Source organism: Bactrocera oleae, chromosome 2, assembly GCF_042242935.1.
Source record: "Bactrocera oleae isolate idBacOlea1 chromosome 2, idBacOlea1, whole genome shotgun sequence".
NCBI lineage: Eukaryota > Metazoa > Arthropoda > Insecta > Diptera > Tephritidae > Bactrocera > Bactrocera oleae.
The window spans coordinates 3,806,403-3,821,328 of NC_091536.1; the positions used below are offsets into that span (position 1 = coordinate 3,806,403).

General features: G+C 40.9%; 2 protein-coding genes across 2 annotated transcripts; both read right to left on the bottom strand.

Annotated features, from left to right (window-relative positions):
• Positions 1–1,345: 1,345 nt before the first annotated feature.
• obe (activating signal cointegrator 1 complex subunit obelus) lies at positions 1,346–9,180 on the bottom strand. Its single transcript, XM_014241789.3, has 10 exons — positions 8,960–9,180; positions 7,187–8,856; positions 6,337–7,035; positions 5,571–6,259; positions 4,893–5,441; positions 3,940–4,816; positions 2,825–3,833; positions 2,321–2,771; positions 2,125–2,256; positions 1,346–2,056 (listed from the first exon to the last, which is right to left on the bottom strand). The coding sequence occupies exons 1-10, from the start codon at positions 9,067–9,069 to the stop codon at positions 1,724–1,726; spliced, it is 6,519 nt and encodes a 2,172-aa protein (XP_014097264.3). The 5' UTR covers positions 9,070–9,180; the 3' UTR covers positions 1,346–1,723.
• A 4,016-nt stretch (positions 9,181–13,196) lies between these two features.
• On the bottom strand, positions 13,197–14,926 carry LOC106622567 (venom protease). Its single transcript, XM_014241787.3, has 4 exons — positions 14,718–14,926; positions 14,472–14,648; positions 14,197–14,401; positions 13,197–14,010 (listed from the first exon to the last, which is right to left on the bottom strand). Exons 1-4 carry the CDS (start codon positions 14,803–14,805, stop codon positions 13,410–13,412), a joined length of 1,071 nt encoding a protein of 356 aa, XP_014097262.2. The 5' UTR covers positions 14,806–14,926; the 3' UTR covers positions 13,197–13,409.

Sequence of the window (14,926 nt, forward strand, 5' to 3'; positions counted from 1 at the left end):
CAACGGGAAAGAGTTCATTAATAAAGCACCAAGTACCTGGGAGTAATTTTGGACAGCAAACTGACGTGGAAACTCAATGTGGAAGAGGCTGGTCGTGTCCTCTACGAATGTAAGAAAGTGTCAGGGTCAACATGGGGCCTATCCCCTGTCTTTATGCATTTACGATGCTTTGGTGTGGTGGTCCGCTGCCAGTAAAATCAAATACAGGAAACCGTTGGAGCGAATACAGCGACTTGCTGCTCTCTGCATGACGAGAGCACTAAGACCCATTCCAACGGCTGCACTTGAAAGGTTACTCAACCTGCCTCCAATTGACATTGCAGTCGAAAGCTTGGCAGCGAAATCAGCTGCATGTTTGTGAATCGTTAGGTGAGTTTTCCATAAGAACTTTCGGACATAACTCGATAGGCAGGGGGTCGGTGGATAAAATAGACCACATACCTTCACGCTTAATCTGGCAGAGAAGGTTTCAAGTCACACTAAGGGTGGATGGCGCTGCGGAGATAGCAAACAACGCAGGAAATGACGTAAAGAATATCATATACGTCGATGGTCAAGCGGCAAATAAAGCACTAATATCAATGTCCTTAGAACCAGAGACGCAGTACATATAGTTGTGGCCAGAAAGGACAAAAGGCCGTTCCGGGAAATGAAATAGCTGAAGAGCTTGACTAAGGAACCAGCCTCACTAGCACCCAGCAGAATTTTGGAATTTATCAACATGCTGGGCCTAGATGACACGATATGACTTAGGGGAGGGCACAATAGACCATAGGTCGCGGTGCATACCTCGAAACTAATCTAATCTAATCTAAGGAACCAGCTCAGGAAATACTGAAGTCGTTAAAAACATTCTACAACGAAATTTGCCAATTTGACAGACGGATCATTGTGATATGGTATTCACAAGCCACAACTTACTGGCATTACGTGCAAGCCGTATGAGCATTATTAACGTTGAGACATGTAGAAAATGCAGGGAAGGTGGCATGACCTTATCTAGAATTCGGCTTAGATATCTAGGCGCTTCACAGTTCAAGGGACTAGAGGAAGTATCAAAATTAGACATCAAGTCTCTATTAAACTTCGCAAAAAACGTTGACGTTCTGCACGACATAAACATCAGCTCATATTAATAATAAACCTCCATCTGGCGTTACAAAGGGCCTTAAGGTCTATGTTATGTATAGCGTGAACGCCAGCCAGAAAAGTGTAACCTAACCTAGACTTTACGAAATTTACCTGTGAAAAGTATTAAAGCTTCGTTGCAAAGTTAACGTTTTTTCTTGTTTTTATTGACTATTGTGCATTTCGGAAGAAAATATGCAAATACTGAATGATACAATTATATATATTTAAGTTATCAGTTTTTATTTTTTTCTTCATACTCTTGAATTTTAATTTAGACGAATTAAATTCAGTTAAATTACAAAAATATGAAAGGGCATTTAGGAATATAGTATCGATAATTAATAAAAAGGCGTACGTACTTACATATTACTTTTTCCGTACTTAAATATACATTCATATAAAGTGCAATGGGGCAAACAATTTCGCGTATACTTAAAGTAACGACAAAAATTGTTAAGGATTTCAAGCAATGAAATAAAAAATAGTTGGTTTTGAGCCCAAAGCTAAAGTTGTTTTTTTTTGTTTCAATTAACAGCTGGCACATCTCTTCACATTTGATCTTAAATTTGCGAATAGTTTCTTTTTAAATCGCTCAAACTTTCGCATCAACTACATCAAATTGTAGCTCGAATTGCTGATCTACACCAATAAGACAATCTGAGATAAGGTACAGCGTGAGAACCACGCGTCCACGACGTGGCGTTGATTGGAAGCAAATGCGATTGGTGGCACGATGGCCACGCATACTAACACGTTTCATGGCGAGCAACTCGCTATTGGCTTGTGACCCGAGCGTTAAGAACCAAGCTTCACTCTTGCCCTTGGGATATTTTGGACAGTGTATAGCAGTGGGATTCCCATGTTGTGAACGCAATTCACGTACATTCCAATTCACACGTTTTGTTTCTATAGAGAGCACATAGTCCTGTGGAAGAAGTAAGGTGTAGTGTTAAAAAATTAATTTATAATAATAGAATTTCTATGAAATATTACTTCATTCGGATGTATTTTCGTCCAGTTTTTGGTCGACGGCGCAGTAGATATAATTCGCACAGCTTCCATATCATCATAAAGCCTACCCTGTATGGAGATCTGTACGCTTATCTCTGGCACAGCTTGCAACACCTTATTAAACGGAAAAATATATATGTTATTAAATTAATACGGTACTTTCACAGTTAGTACATACCCTATAGAGTTGTTCAATCTCTTGCTCTTCGAATACGTCTCTTAGAGGACTGGCAAGACGCTCGTAATCCTTCCTACATAGCTCTTTCAACGCCGGCAAAGTGAGATAGGCGTATTTATGTTCTATATTATAAAATACCGACACATTGGCGGCAGTGACATGTGGCAATGTTAAAAATTCTGATTCGTCAAACCAACGTGCTTGTATGACACACTGCATAAGTTGTTGCAAACGCAATGTGGTGCTGAGCCAGCCACGCTCTGCTGTGTAGTCGACCATGGCTTGCATGACACGCGTGGCATTGTCCAGGGCGGACTTGGTATCGGTTAAAAAATCTGAATTTGGAAGTGAGAGACGTGAGAAATGCGCTTGCAATAGCAAAAATGTTTTTGTGTACGGTGAATCCCAGGTTGGAGCGGGTGGACGGTAACGACACGATTCGGCCAATTCTCTATAAAAGGAAAAAAAATTATGTTTTGCTTTTCTGATATTCAAATTACGCACTCATTGTATTTATCCTCGTTGTGTCGCACGGGCTGCTGATCGAATTCGTACGAGTCCGCGATAGCCACTAGCACCTCACTCGTACTCATGCCTTCAGTTAAATCGTCTAGGAAATGTTTCATTGTGCGATGTGATAAATAATAAAAAGACGCGATGCGTCCAAGGAACGTCGGCATAAGCATGTTTTCGCGTTGCAGCACACAGGCAGCTGATTCCAGTTCATATATGACGCGTTCAATCAACGACGAAAGGAAGCCATTCAGCTGCTCTGGTTCCAAACCCTCTAAATTGTAATACGTTGGATTACGCAGCAGGCGTCTGAAGAAATAAGTCCACGTTAGGTAGTCCAGGGCGGCCTGTTTGGTTTGCACAGTGCCGGAAACGATTTCCGCATTTATATGCTCCGATAAGACACCCAACAGACTCGATTCGACGGGAAATGGATCGTAGAGGAATTTTTTATAGAAATTCTTTTTTTCATCGTGTACCAACACAACGGCGACACCTTCGTTATCGAATTGCGGACGACCGGCTCGACCCATCATTTGCAACACATCGGTGATGGGCATGTCTACATATTTCTTCACTTTACCATCGAAATATTCAGTACCCTTGATGACAACCAAATGTGCCGGCAAGTTGACGCCCCAAGCTAAAGTGGCAGTGGCAATGAGCACTTGAATTTTACGATTGAGAAAGAGCTCTTCGACTGTCTTACGGTCTTGCTCCTGCAGACCGGCATGATGTAGACCAATGCCAAATGCAAGACAGAATTTTAAATTGGAATCCTTGATTTGTTGTAGTATTTGATGCATTTCGTGCTCTGGTAGATGCAGGAATTGCTTGGGGTTATCATCGCCGGCAACAAAGGTAATCAAATCCAATGCGGTCAGACGAGTCTGACGACGTGATGACACAAAAACGATGGCCGGTTCACAAGGTGAATATGTACGAATAGCTTGGAATGTCGGGCGATTCATGGTGGCCATGCGCGGACAATAATGCTTGCCTGAAAGTTGAAAAAATATTTGAGGTTACATCATTGTAATAAAGAGTGACAAAATATTAATATGCAGTAGCTGCTTGTAAATTATGTAAAAAAAATTAATACGCACCCGAGAATCCATTGATGTGCACTTGTAACGGTACAGGCCGCACCGATGGCTTGAAGTTGTAGAGTCCCATTTTCTTGATGCCCAGCCAATTGGCCAAGTCTTGCGCATTGGCCAACGCCGTTGACAAGCCGACAATGCGTATGCTGCGTCCTGTGTGCGACGTTATAAAATTCGTACGCGAAACAATTACCTCGATAACCGGTCCACGATCTTCACCCAGTAAATGTATCTCGTCGATTACAATCAATACCACATCTTGCACGTACTCTCGCGTTTGCCACGAACGGCTTATACCATCCCATTTTTCCGGTGTGGTCACGATGATTTGACTCTCACGTATGGCCTGTATATCGGGCGTTGTATCACCGGTCAGCTCCACCACCTTCCAACGTAGTGGCGGCTGCTCAAAGCGTCGCTTCCAATCGTTAATACGTTCCTTAACCAGCGCTTTCAGTGGTGCAATATACACTATTTTGGCGCGTGGATGTTTGTTGAAAGCACGGAAAATAGCGATTTCAGCGACAATGGTCTTGCCTGAGCCAGTAGGTGCGCCCAACAGCACGTTGTTATTGGTATGATAGAGACAATGGAAGATCTGTGTTTGAATCGGATTGAAGTGTGTGAAATTGTATAGTGATTCGAATTGTGGATTCTTTAGGCATGAGACCGGCAACGGATGCAACGGCAACAACTCGGTCAATGGCGGATGATGTTCGGGTAAAACGAGGTGCTTGAAGGAGAGCGCCGTCCAAGTGGCGCTGCCCAACCAAGTATCGCTTGCAATGCGCACATAATATTGCGGTGGCAGTGGTTCTTTAAGTGGAATGGTCATAACCAACTGTTGTGGCTTGCCACTATAAACGAACTTACGCGTGGCCTGTTGGAGATAAAAGTAACTGGTTTTAGCATTCGTGTACATTTATGCGTTGGAGAGTACTTTAAATTAAACGCACCTGAAATTGCTCGGAGTGATAGATAAAATTTGATTCGGGATCTTCAATCCAGAGCCAAAATATTTCGCTCACTTTGCCATGGACCCGATCATTCCAATTGAAATCGGCCCAAATATCGATCTTTATGCGTAACACTGTGCGCGTTATAGGTTGTAGGGTTGCTTCAATATCGAGCATAGGCACTTCGCGTGCCGAACGTAACACCAACTCAGCATGACGTGGATTGCGCAATATCTCCTTCAGTTCATTTTGATTCATCTCTCGCAGCGTATACAGGCTAATGCCGCGATGTTCCAATTTGTCGATAGTTTCAGCATTTATAGATAAAAATTGTCGCAACGGTGTTTCGAATTCCCATTGCTGGCGTTCGAACATTTTGCAGATTTGTAGAAGACGTGTCGCCAGTATAGCGTTATTGTTGCGAAGCACAATAGAGAAAAGCGCGCGTGTTATGCGCACTATATTTTGCACAATGTAGGCCATGTCGGAGATGAGTGAGAAGGACTTGACATAGCCGTGTGAAAGATAAGTTTGCATCAGAATGTTGACCTGTAGGGAAGAGTGATTGCATTAAACAGACTATTTTACTCATTTATAATACTTTAAAAATAGCTATTTATGCAAGTTTTGAACTTTTAGGCGGTGTGCTTATATAGGTAATAATAATAATACACTTACCTTACCGCTGGCATTCTCACTGCCACCGGCCGCTTTAACCTTACAATAGTATGTGCGCAGCTCATCCAATTCTTCTAATTCGTCATCCCGTACTTTGAGTTGTTGAAACTCTTGCGCCTGTGAAATCATTGCAAAGATCTCGGCTTCATTCATAAAGGGCTTTAATAGTTCGTTAAAGATCTCTACTGTATCATATTTTATATAGAAATGCGATGCAGTTCGTCCCAAGTCAGTAATGTTGAAATCCATTGTGCGTTGGTTGAAACGTATCATGCGCGCCTTGTCTAAACTTAGAGCTGCGGACATAATGAGGTCACGTCTCTTGGCCTCGAGCGTGGGATCTTTGTGCAGGTCACTATATTCGATGCCGTACACGTGGGGATTAATGCGCATGCGCACAAACAAATATGTGTAACTCAACCATTCAATCGCTTCTTCAACATTTGAAATAGTACCAAGTGTTATTTCGGCATTCAAATTATCGACAAGGCATTGCACGAAATTCGATTCGATTGGGAATTGATTAGTCAGCAACGACAAGTAGTGATTCAACTTGTCGTAGGTGGTGATGATGGTACCGACACCTTTTTTATCGAATTGCGGACGGCCAGCGCGACCGAATATCTGCAACACATCCAAAATGCCAAGGTCAATGAATGAACCGTGTTTGGAATCGTAGATATCAGTACCTTGGATGCAGAAGTCAAATGTTATAAAGCATCTAAGCTAAATTTAAAAAAAAAAAATATTTAAAAAAATCATATACCTTTTATTATAACCGCATGCGCAGGCAGATTAACACCCCAAGCTAATGTCGACGTACACACTAGCACTTTAATATGTCCCTCGCCAAAATATTTCTCGACCATCTGACGATCAGAACGCAGCATACCCGCATGATGTATACCAAAGCCGCAGGCGTATAACTCCACCAATTGTTTATTACGACTCTTTTGCATGGCTCGTTGCGCCAAGCTGTAACTATTCGTTGCTTCGTTAGGCAGAAAGAACGCACTAGTGTTATTTTGCTGCGCTAATTCGCGCAAGGTCGTGGCGGTTCGTACTGTCGCATTTCTGGCGTGTACGAACACCATAACCTGATGACCGTCCTTTACCATCTCCAAGCATTTTTGATAACAAATCTGATCCATATCGGTGAGTTGTTGAAGCGGTTTCACTGATTTCACACCAATAAAATTCGTATCCAAAGGCACAGGACGGAAACGGGAATCAAAATAGAAGAGTCCTTTCATTGGATTGACTCGCAGAAAGTGTGCAACATCGATGTAATTGGGCAAAGTAGCCGAGAGACCCACTATACGTATCATACTCTGCGAGGACTCCACAAGGCGCAGTGTGCGCGCAACTAGCGCCTCCACAACGGGACCACGCTCACCATGCAGCAAATGGACTTCGTCAATAATAAGGAGCTTCACCAAACTTATTAGTGCCACATCACCTGCGCCTGTTATGAAATGTGAAATAAAAAAGTGGATTTATTAATAACACTAGAACAGATTTAGATACTCGAATTAAAAAGTTTTAAACAATTTTCCGTCGATTGCATATATGTCTATCCTACAAAAAAAAAAAATTGTTGACACATTCAAACTCACCTTTCCTAGTTACCACATCCCACTTTTCCGGCGTTGTTACCAATACTTGCGTCTGCGTCATTTCCGTTTTCGTCAGCTGCATATCGCCCGTCAGCTCTCTTACTGCGATATTAAGCGATTTTAAACGTTTGCTAAAATTATCCACCATTTCAGCAGCCAAAGCTTTCATTGGAGCTATATAAACAATCTTAAACTGATCACGATTGATGACGCCATTTTCAAGATGTGCGCGTATTGTATGTACCATAGTCAGCATAGCCACATTGGTTTTCCCAGCACCCGTGGGGGCGCACACCAACATATTTTCGTTGGTGTGATACGCCACGGGATAGACCACAGACTGTATGCGATTAAGCTGCGTACAACTTTCAAAGGCCATTTTGCCAATATCATCGAGATCGGAAATTTGTATGCGATTGTTTCCGATACTGAGTGGCGGTGGTTCGTTGGCTGCAATCTTCACTTCCTCATACTGTTTATTGTCTATGCGCTCTGCATGGTCTGGCAGGCTTATACGATTGCCACCTATGAAACCGGCGTGTTGTTTGGCGATCAACTGACTGTCGAACACATATGGATACTGAATTGCGTTGCTGTTGTAACTGGCTGCTGCGCGCATTTCTTGCAAGCGTTGCGTTGTTTTAAGGACCGGTTGCTGCTGTACATTTTCAAGTAGTTTACGCTGTTGTTGTAGACGCAACTGAGCTGGATTCAGTGCACGAGCAACGTTCTCATCTTCGATGTCGTTGTTGCGATTGATGCTATGCAACATACGTTGCATTTTTTTCTCTTCGCGTCGATTTTGTTTGTTCAATTCTTTTTCCAGTGCAGATTGCACCACGACGGTTTTCGCAACGGTCGGACGCATTTCAGCGTTACCCGCAGTTCTTTGTTGCTGCGCTAATTTACTAAGATGCAAACGCTGTTCACTCTTTTCATATTCCACCAATTGGGCAGCAATTGTGCTGCGTTGCACTAGCAACTGTTGTACTAAATCAAAACGTTCAAAGCCCAAGAGTTCGATGAGTTCATTTTGCAGCTCGTTGTTACTACGTTTGGAACTAAGTTGTTCGCTCACTTTCGCAACCAGTTTGGGATCACCAGAAGCTATTGATATCTCCAACAATTGCGATAATTCGCTTTCATCATCACCACTGTGTTGTTGTTCGGCCTCTTGATTCCATTGCATCGAGAAGTTGACTGACGCGTTTTTGAGCAATTGTGCGGTAGGTGCGAGATCCTGCAATTGATGTAAATCACCTAATGGTGGTCCTTTCAAGCGTATGCGTATATTTGTGCCCCAACTTTTTTTGTCCAGTGCATCTCGATTGGTTTTGCGATTCCACTGCTTTAGAGCTTCGCTTTGATAATCTTCAAGCAGTTCACGCAAAGCACCAACACATTCTTGCATTTTTGTAAATTTATTTTCGAAAACACTGCCAAACATACTGCGTACACGCATTTTGGAGGCTATGGTTACAACGCGCTGCTCCAACAGTAGCCAAAATAGAAATAGTGTCGCATGATCCACAACTTGCGGTTGTTCTTCGTAGCCCATGCATTCTCGCACAATATTCCGCAGCTTTAAAATATTTACCTTCGCTTGTGCTTGTTTGTCAGCCGGAAACTGTTCCAGCACTTTTGATACAGTTTGTCTTTCAGCTATTTCACTAAAAATGCAGAAAAATATAATAAGAATATGAATGTTTTTTGTTATTGTACTATTCTGACGTATAAAAATGTATATAGTAATTCACAGCTGTGGACACTTACTCTTGTTGCAGTTTTCGCAGGTCGGCTGAAGCGACACCGGTTTGTGGAAGTTTTGCTTCTAAGTCTGTGTTCGCACGCAATGCAGATGAAAAGCGTGGGAGCTCCTTCATCGTCTTACTAACACTTAATTTACCTCTGAATTAATTATACTATGGAATATTTTATAAAAATTTGTGAAATTTTTGTCTTGAGGGTTGATTTTTTTTAAACTGTATATTTTGCAATTATAAGAAATTATCAGCTGTTTCAGTGTTGCTTTAGTTTCATTTTATTTTCAGTGCTACCTTTGCAATAGTTCGAGCACTTTACTTTAAATGCTTCATCAATAATAGGATTTCTCAGGAAATTAATCCCATCTAACCAATTAATTACTAAATGTCCGATTAACTACCCAATAGCACGACCAACAATTAATGTTAGAGGTTCTATGTGTTTCTTAATAGGGGGCGGGGTAAAATACACGCATGTTTTTGTGACGTCAAGGCTAAAATTTCCTTCATGAAACCAATGATATATTAAAGTAAATTAAAATTTTTACGAAAAATATTAAAAAATACATCAATCTATAAACCAAGGTTAATTCGTTAGATAACAGTTTTCCCCAAGTAACACTTGTAGGCTTTTTCGAAATTTCAGTTTTAGTTTTTTAGAACACTTTGAAGGAAAAAACTTGATTTTTAGCGATGGAATCGGTAAATTGGATAGATTGGATGTATTAAAATTCTTAACAAATTTAAAAACAGCCCAGCAATGTTACCTCGAAAATTATGTTGTTGTTGTAAAGGTTACCTAGTCCCCGCTTGGGTGATAAATTATAGTTTGGTTGTCGTTGAGGTCATCTAACGGGAGGCATAGGAAACGAGCTGTTTGGACGGGGTCGGACCATAGGGGAAGGTTGTTAGATGGGTGGGGTTCGTTGGGCATGCAAAGAGGTGGTTAGTGTCATGCGGAGACTCACTGCATGCAGGACATATATTTGGTGTGTCGGGGTCTATTCTGAATAAGTAGGAGTTTAACCTGCTACGATATCCAGAACGAAGTTGCGGGAGGGTCACTCTGGATTCGCGAGGCAGTTCGAGCTCTACGTCTGTTATGGGTGGTGGTTTAACTCCTAGTACGCCATTCACTGAGAGGGAGTCGGTGAAGGTGTTAATGGCTCCACTGTGAATGGCTGTCAATACTTGTCTAAAGTTCGTTGCGTCCGAAGTCTGGTAGGCTTACTGTTTAATATCGTCGACCTAATCAATGAAGGACCTCTTGATGTTCCTAGGAGGCGGTTCCGCTTTAAGCAGACGACTGCATACGGGATTCACTATGTAAGTGTTCGATTGGGGACATCAAGAGGCATCCCGTTATAGTTCGGAGTGCAGTGTTTTTGACAAGTCTGAAGCTTCTTCGTCTGCGTTGCACTACATCCAGGCGACCATATTCTCAAAATCAAAACAAAAAAAAAACGACAAAAGTGAAGAAAAATCACAACAAGAGGAAAAAAACAACAGAAACGACGAAACCCACATCGGCAGAAACCTTATACACCCCACAAACGTCCACGAGACAGGAGTTCGTGCACAAAACGCGACTGGCAGAAGAAGAGTCTCTCGAAAAGAGCAGAGCCATTGTTTAAAAAATGAAGCAGGCAATGCCTAAACAGAAGAACGTCAGCTTCGACGTAAAAAACGGAGCAGGGCAGCTGTAAGAGCTCTTCGATATCATTAAAAGCTATCGAAGGAACTGAATGATGTCTGAGAAGAAACCGCAGCTCATAGTTGAAGCCAACAACTAACCAATTACAACGCCCCAGGCCACCACATCCAAACAACGCGCCAAAAGATGATGCCAAAGAAGCCAAGGAAACTCGACGAGCGTCAAAAAGCGACAAAGGCCTCCAGAAAAACTGACGGCTCAGGAAAGCTAATAGAAAAAGCCAACGCCAAAATCAAAAGCTGTGATTTATAAGCCAACAAAAGGAAACAGCAGATGTCCTCAGGAATATCAAAACGAACTTTAAGCCCAACGAAACAGAAGTCAAAATAAAAAGAATATGAACAACTAGAGTATAAGCATTTTTACTGGAGCTAGAGAATGGCCAGGTGGCAAGCCCGAATTTCTTCCAGTCTCTAAAGAGCACATTAAAACAGAGCGCATCTGTAGCCGACTTTAAACCAAAGACCACAGAGGAGATTAGAGACCTCGATTTCCTAACGACAAAGGAAAAAGTCATCGAAGCAATAGAGCCTGCTCTTAGAGAACCCGTGCCTAACCCGAAAATAAACATCTCTCCACCCAACAGCAGAGTGCAGGTCAGAGCATATATAACATTGCCAAGTACTAAAGCAGATACATTGCTAAGACAGAGAGAGTCAACATCGGATGGATCAGCTGCAGACTACGACTAAAGGAAACTATTAAAATATTTTTCCGTTGATTCGGACCAGGACACCTGGCTTGGGATTGCAACGGACCGACGATACTTACCTAGTTGGCTACGCAGACGACACTGCCGCGATATTTACTGCAAGAGACACCGAAGATACACGCAGGAAGTTAAACCCGGTAATAATCAGATCACAAATGTGGCTTTATGCGAGAGGTTTCAAACTTTCCACTGACAAAATCGAGCTGGTACTGACACACGAGAGACACTAAGGACACAAAAGGTTGTCAACTACCTGGGGGTAAGATTAGACTCCAGGTTTAACTACTGTGCACAAATCCAACACGCTGCGGAAAAGGCATCCAAGATAACTTGTCAACTGAGCAGGCTGATGTCCAATATCGGAGGACCGAGACAGGAAAAACGGAAACTTTTAATGTCGACAACACTAAATGTCTTACTCTACGAAGCAGAGCTACGGGCAGACACATTGAGGAAAAATAATTGACGCAAATCCCTTGAAAAAGTGTATCGCATAGCTGCTCTAAGGGTAGCATCGGCATATCGTACAGTCTCGGGCGAAGCTGTATATGTAATAAGCGGAAACACACCCCTACGACGCTGAACACACATTTTTCAATGCACACGCTGACAAACGCAGCGAAATAGGCTCCACACTTTGGTCGGCCTCCTGAATGCGGATAACATCACAGCTGCCATCCTTCGAAATGAATAAAACTAAAACAACGTGAAAAATTATACAGAAAACTACTACGGATTAAAAACGGGTCCTGGACTCGAGTAAGCAAATGTAAGTCTTTAGACGAGAAATATGGAACGCCACCCTGAAGTAATGCGAAAGCGGTTCCAGGGTGGGCGACGGTTCAATTGAGGAGAGTTTTTTGTGACTTGCAAGAGTCACATACCATTGCTGTGACGACACAATGACGATGAGGAAGGCATTTTTCTAAACCTCTCCCGAAAAAAAAAGAATAATAATAAAAATATTTAAGATACAATTTTTTAGTGGCAAATAAATATATAAAATTTAATAAAAATTTAATTAATAAAAAAAAAATTATTCAATATTCGCAGTCATAATGTTAGTAACATTATTATTATCTTGATAAATAGCTACCCCACCTTTTGGAATAGTATCTCGTTTGAATTGAACAATACAATTGAAATAAGGCATTTCAATCGGATTATCAATGGTAATAAATTTCCACTTATCTTGGCTGGCGATTTCAACATCAACTTTGCTGATAAAAATCAGAGCGGGATTTGAAGATGAATAATGATCCACAAGAACGTCATCTGACGTTTAGCAATTGAAAAAAGAGCCAGATTGAAATCCTACAGAAAAATATGTAAACAGAGTGATTGGTTGCTGCTGTTGAAGATCACTAACAAAAATTGGAAAACAATAAAAATGAAAGAAAACGCGAAATTGAAATGTATGGGATGAAATGATGACCATGCATAGTAGTATTAATTTTCAATTGAAAATAAAAAAAAACACTTATTAATTGAGAGCTAAAACATTTATTCTTTTGATTAAGTGTTTAAAGTTCAAAAATCAATTGTTTTAATATTTTACAATTTACCAAAAATGGGTTTAAATAGTTTCTGCATACGTTTAACGGATATATGTGTAATAATATCTAATCTTAATAAATGTTGGGTATTTTAATTAAAATTGCCAAAAATTATTATTTTTTCCGATCCGGCTACAATGAAAATGTTTATTAAAAACGCTAATTTTGAGCGCTGTCATACTGGAATAAATTGGGCATCCCTTTATCCCTGGTTTTAATGATAAAAATTCCTAAATAACCTATATGTATAGTAAGAAATTAAAAATATTTTAAACAATATTAACCTCTCATTTATTCAATAAAAGTATAAAATTTGTTTATGTATCGGTCACCGCGCTCAAAAAGTGTAACTTGAATAAATATTAAAGAAAAACAATGCTGTATAAAAAGTAAATTAACAATTATAATTGCATAAGTTGATAGAAAATGCTATGCAATAGTTTTATAGCGGCAGTCCCCGAGTGCCACACGCACTTTTTTATTTTTTGCTTGGCCACACATGAAGTTCGATAAACCTTACAAAAGCTGTAACATTTGTGTTTAAGCTTGGTGAATCCTGCTTACCACAATCGATTTGACCTTTCGATATTATACCGGCGACCATATATAAACATTTGTATTTTTCCTCCTGGGAGGGAAATGTTATCAGTAAGGGTCCACCGGAGTCCCCTTTGCAAGTGTCTTTGATTGCTCCGTGGGCACAAAATTGTGTGCGATCTTTCAGACCGCGAATCAAACTATACGCTGTGCTCACAATCGGTCCACAATTTACGAATTCTGTCAATTGGACGCGACGCAGTCGTGAAGACATATCAGTCGAATTTGCAACTGCACCCCAACCAACGGCCCAAAATTCTCCTTTGTTGTATACCGTCCGACTTGGTGTGAGTATGCAAGCGGGTTGAACATAATCGGTGAAAGTAACTGTGCCATTTAATTCCAACAACATTATATCGTTGTAGTCTGAAGTGTCGTATTCAGGGTGCGAAATCAGCCGGCTTACTGAAAACTCCTGAACACCCTCATCATCCTTGTTAGAACTGAAGTCCAAATCGCCAAGTCGTACTCTATTTAATGCCCTATAATTTTACAAAGATTAATTAGTCGATTATTAATTAAACGATGCGAACTTCAACACGACTTCAGCAAAGTCAAATTTACCGACGACTTTACTTAAGTCTAATGAAACAGTACGGAAGCTTTTAGATGAGAAAAGACCTCGTGGTGTTTCGAATAGGTGCACACTTCAAAAACAAAGTACTTACTTTGCTTTCGCACAATGACTCGCTGTCAAAACGAAACGTTCACTAATCAGTGTACCGCCACAGAACCAAGTTTGTTCTTTAGTCCTAGAATTTAGGAAACCTATCAAGGCAGCTGGTGGAAATTCCTTTGCCTTAGCAAATTCACCACCGGTTATAAATTTTTTGGTACAATTATTAGGTATCATATCCGCGTATTTTTGACAGGCTGAAAATAATAATAAATGCCGTCAATAAATACACACAGAAATTTAAAGACATATAAAGTTTAGTCTAACCAAACTCTGAGGCCAATTTTGCCGGGGTAATAATTGGGATGTCGGGCTCTTGGGGACAACAAACAATGCCATGCTTTCTATCACAGTAATCTATATCAGCCCGCTGGTACAGCACTTCGCAATCACCAAAGTATTTACAAATGCATGGTTCAAACTTACACTCGCATGACTCACCCTCTGTAAAATTTTAAGAATTTGAGTAAAACGTAAGAAATGGGGGTTCTTTCTTAGCTTCTGTTACTTTACCAGTTTTCAGTGTTTTGTTTTGCACAGTTATCAATAATGTGAAGATTACGATGATGCTGTGCGGCAAATATTCCAATAGTCCTTTCATTATGAATGTTGCTTAGGAACTGTCTGCGGGATTGGCACAGCTTTCTTAGTGAATGAAAGTAGATGCTGAGAAATCTTCAAGACAACTGATAACCTGCCCACCTAGTCTTGCGAACGCTCAT

Excerpts from the sequence above, each read along its gene's own strand:
- obe (XM_014241789.3), bottom strand. The coding sequence starts at position 9,069 with ATGAAGGAGCTCCCACGCTTTTCATCTGCATTGCGTGCGAACACAGAC. Across the intron at positions 8,857-8,959 it reads CTGCGAAAACTGCAACAAGA|TGAAATAGCTGAAAGACAAA; the intron begins GTAAGTGTCCAC and ends CTGCATTTTTAG. Across the intron at positions 6,260-6,336 it reads GCATGCGGTTATAATAAAAG|GTACTGATATCTACGATTCC; the intron begins GTATATGATTTT and ends TCTGCATCCAAG.
- LOC106622567 (XM_014241787.3), bottom strand. The coding sequence starts at position 14,805 with ATGAAAGGACTATTGGAATATTTGCCGCACAGCATCATCGTAATCTTC. Across the intron at positions 14,402-14,471 it reads AAAATTGGCCTCAGAGTTTG|CCTGTCAAAAATACGCGGAT; the intron begins GTTAGACTAAAC and ends TATTATTTTCAG. Across the intron at positions 14,011-14,196 it reads AGTCATTGTGCGAAAGCAAA|GGCATTAAATAGAGTACGAC; the intron begins GTAAGTACTTTG and ends GTAAAATTATAG.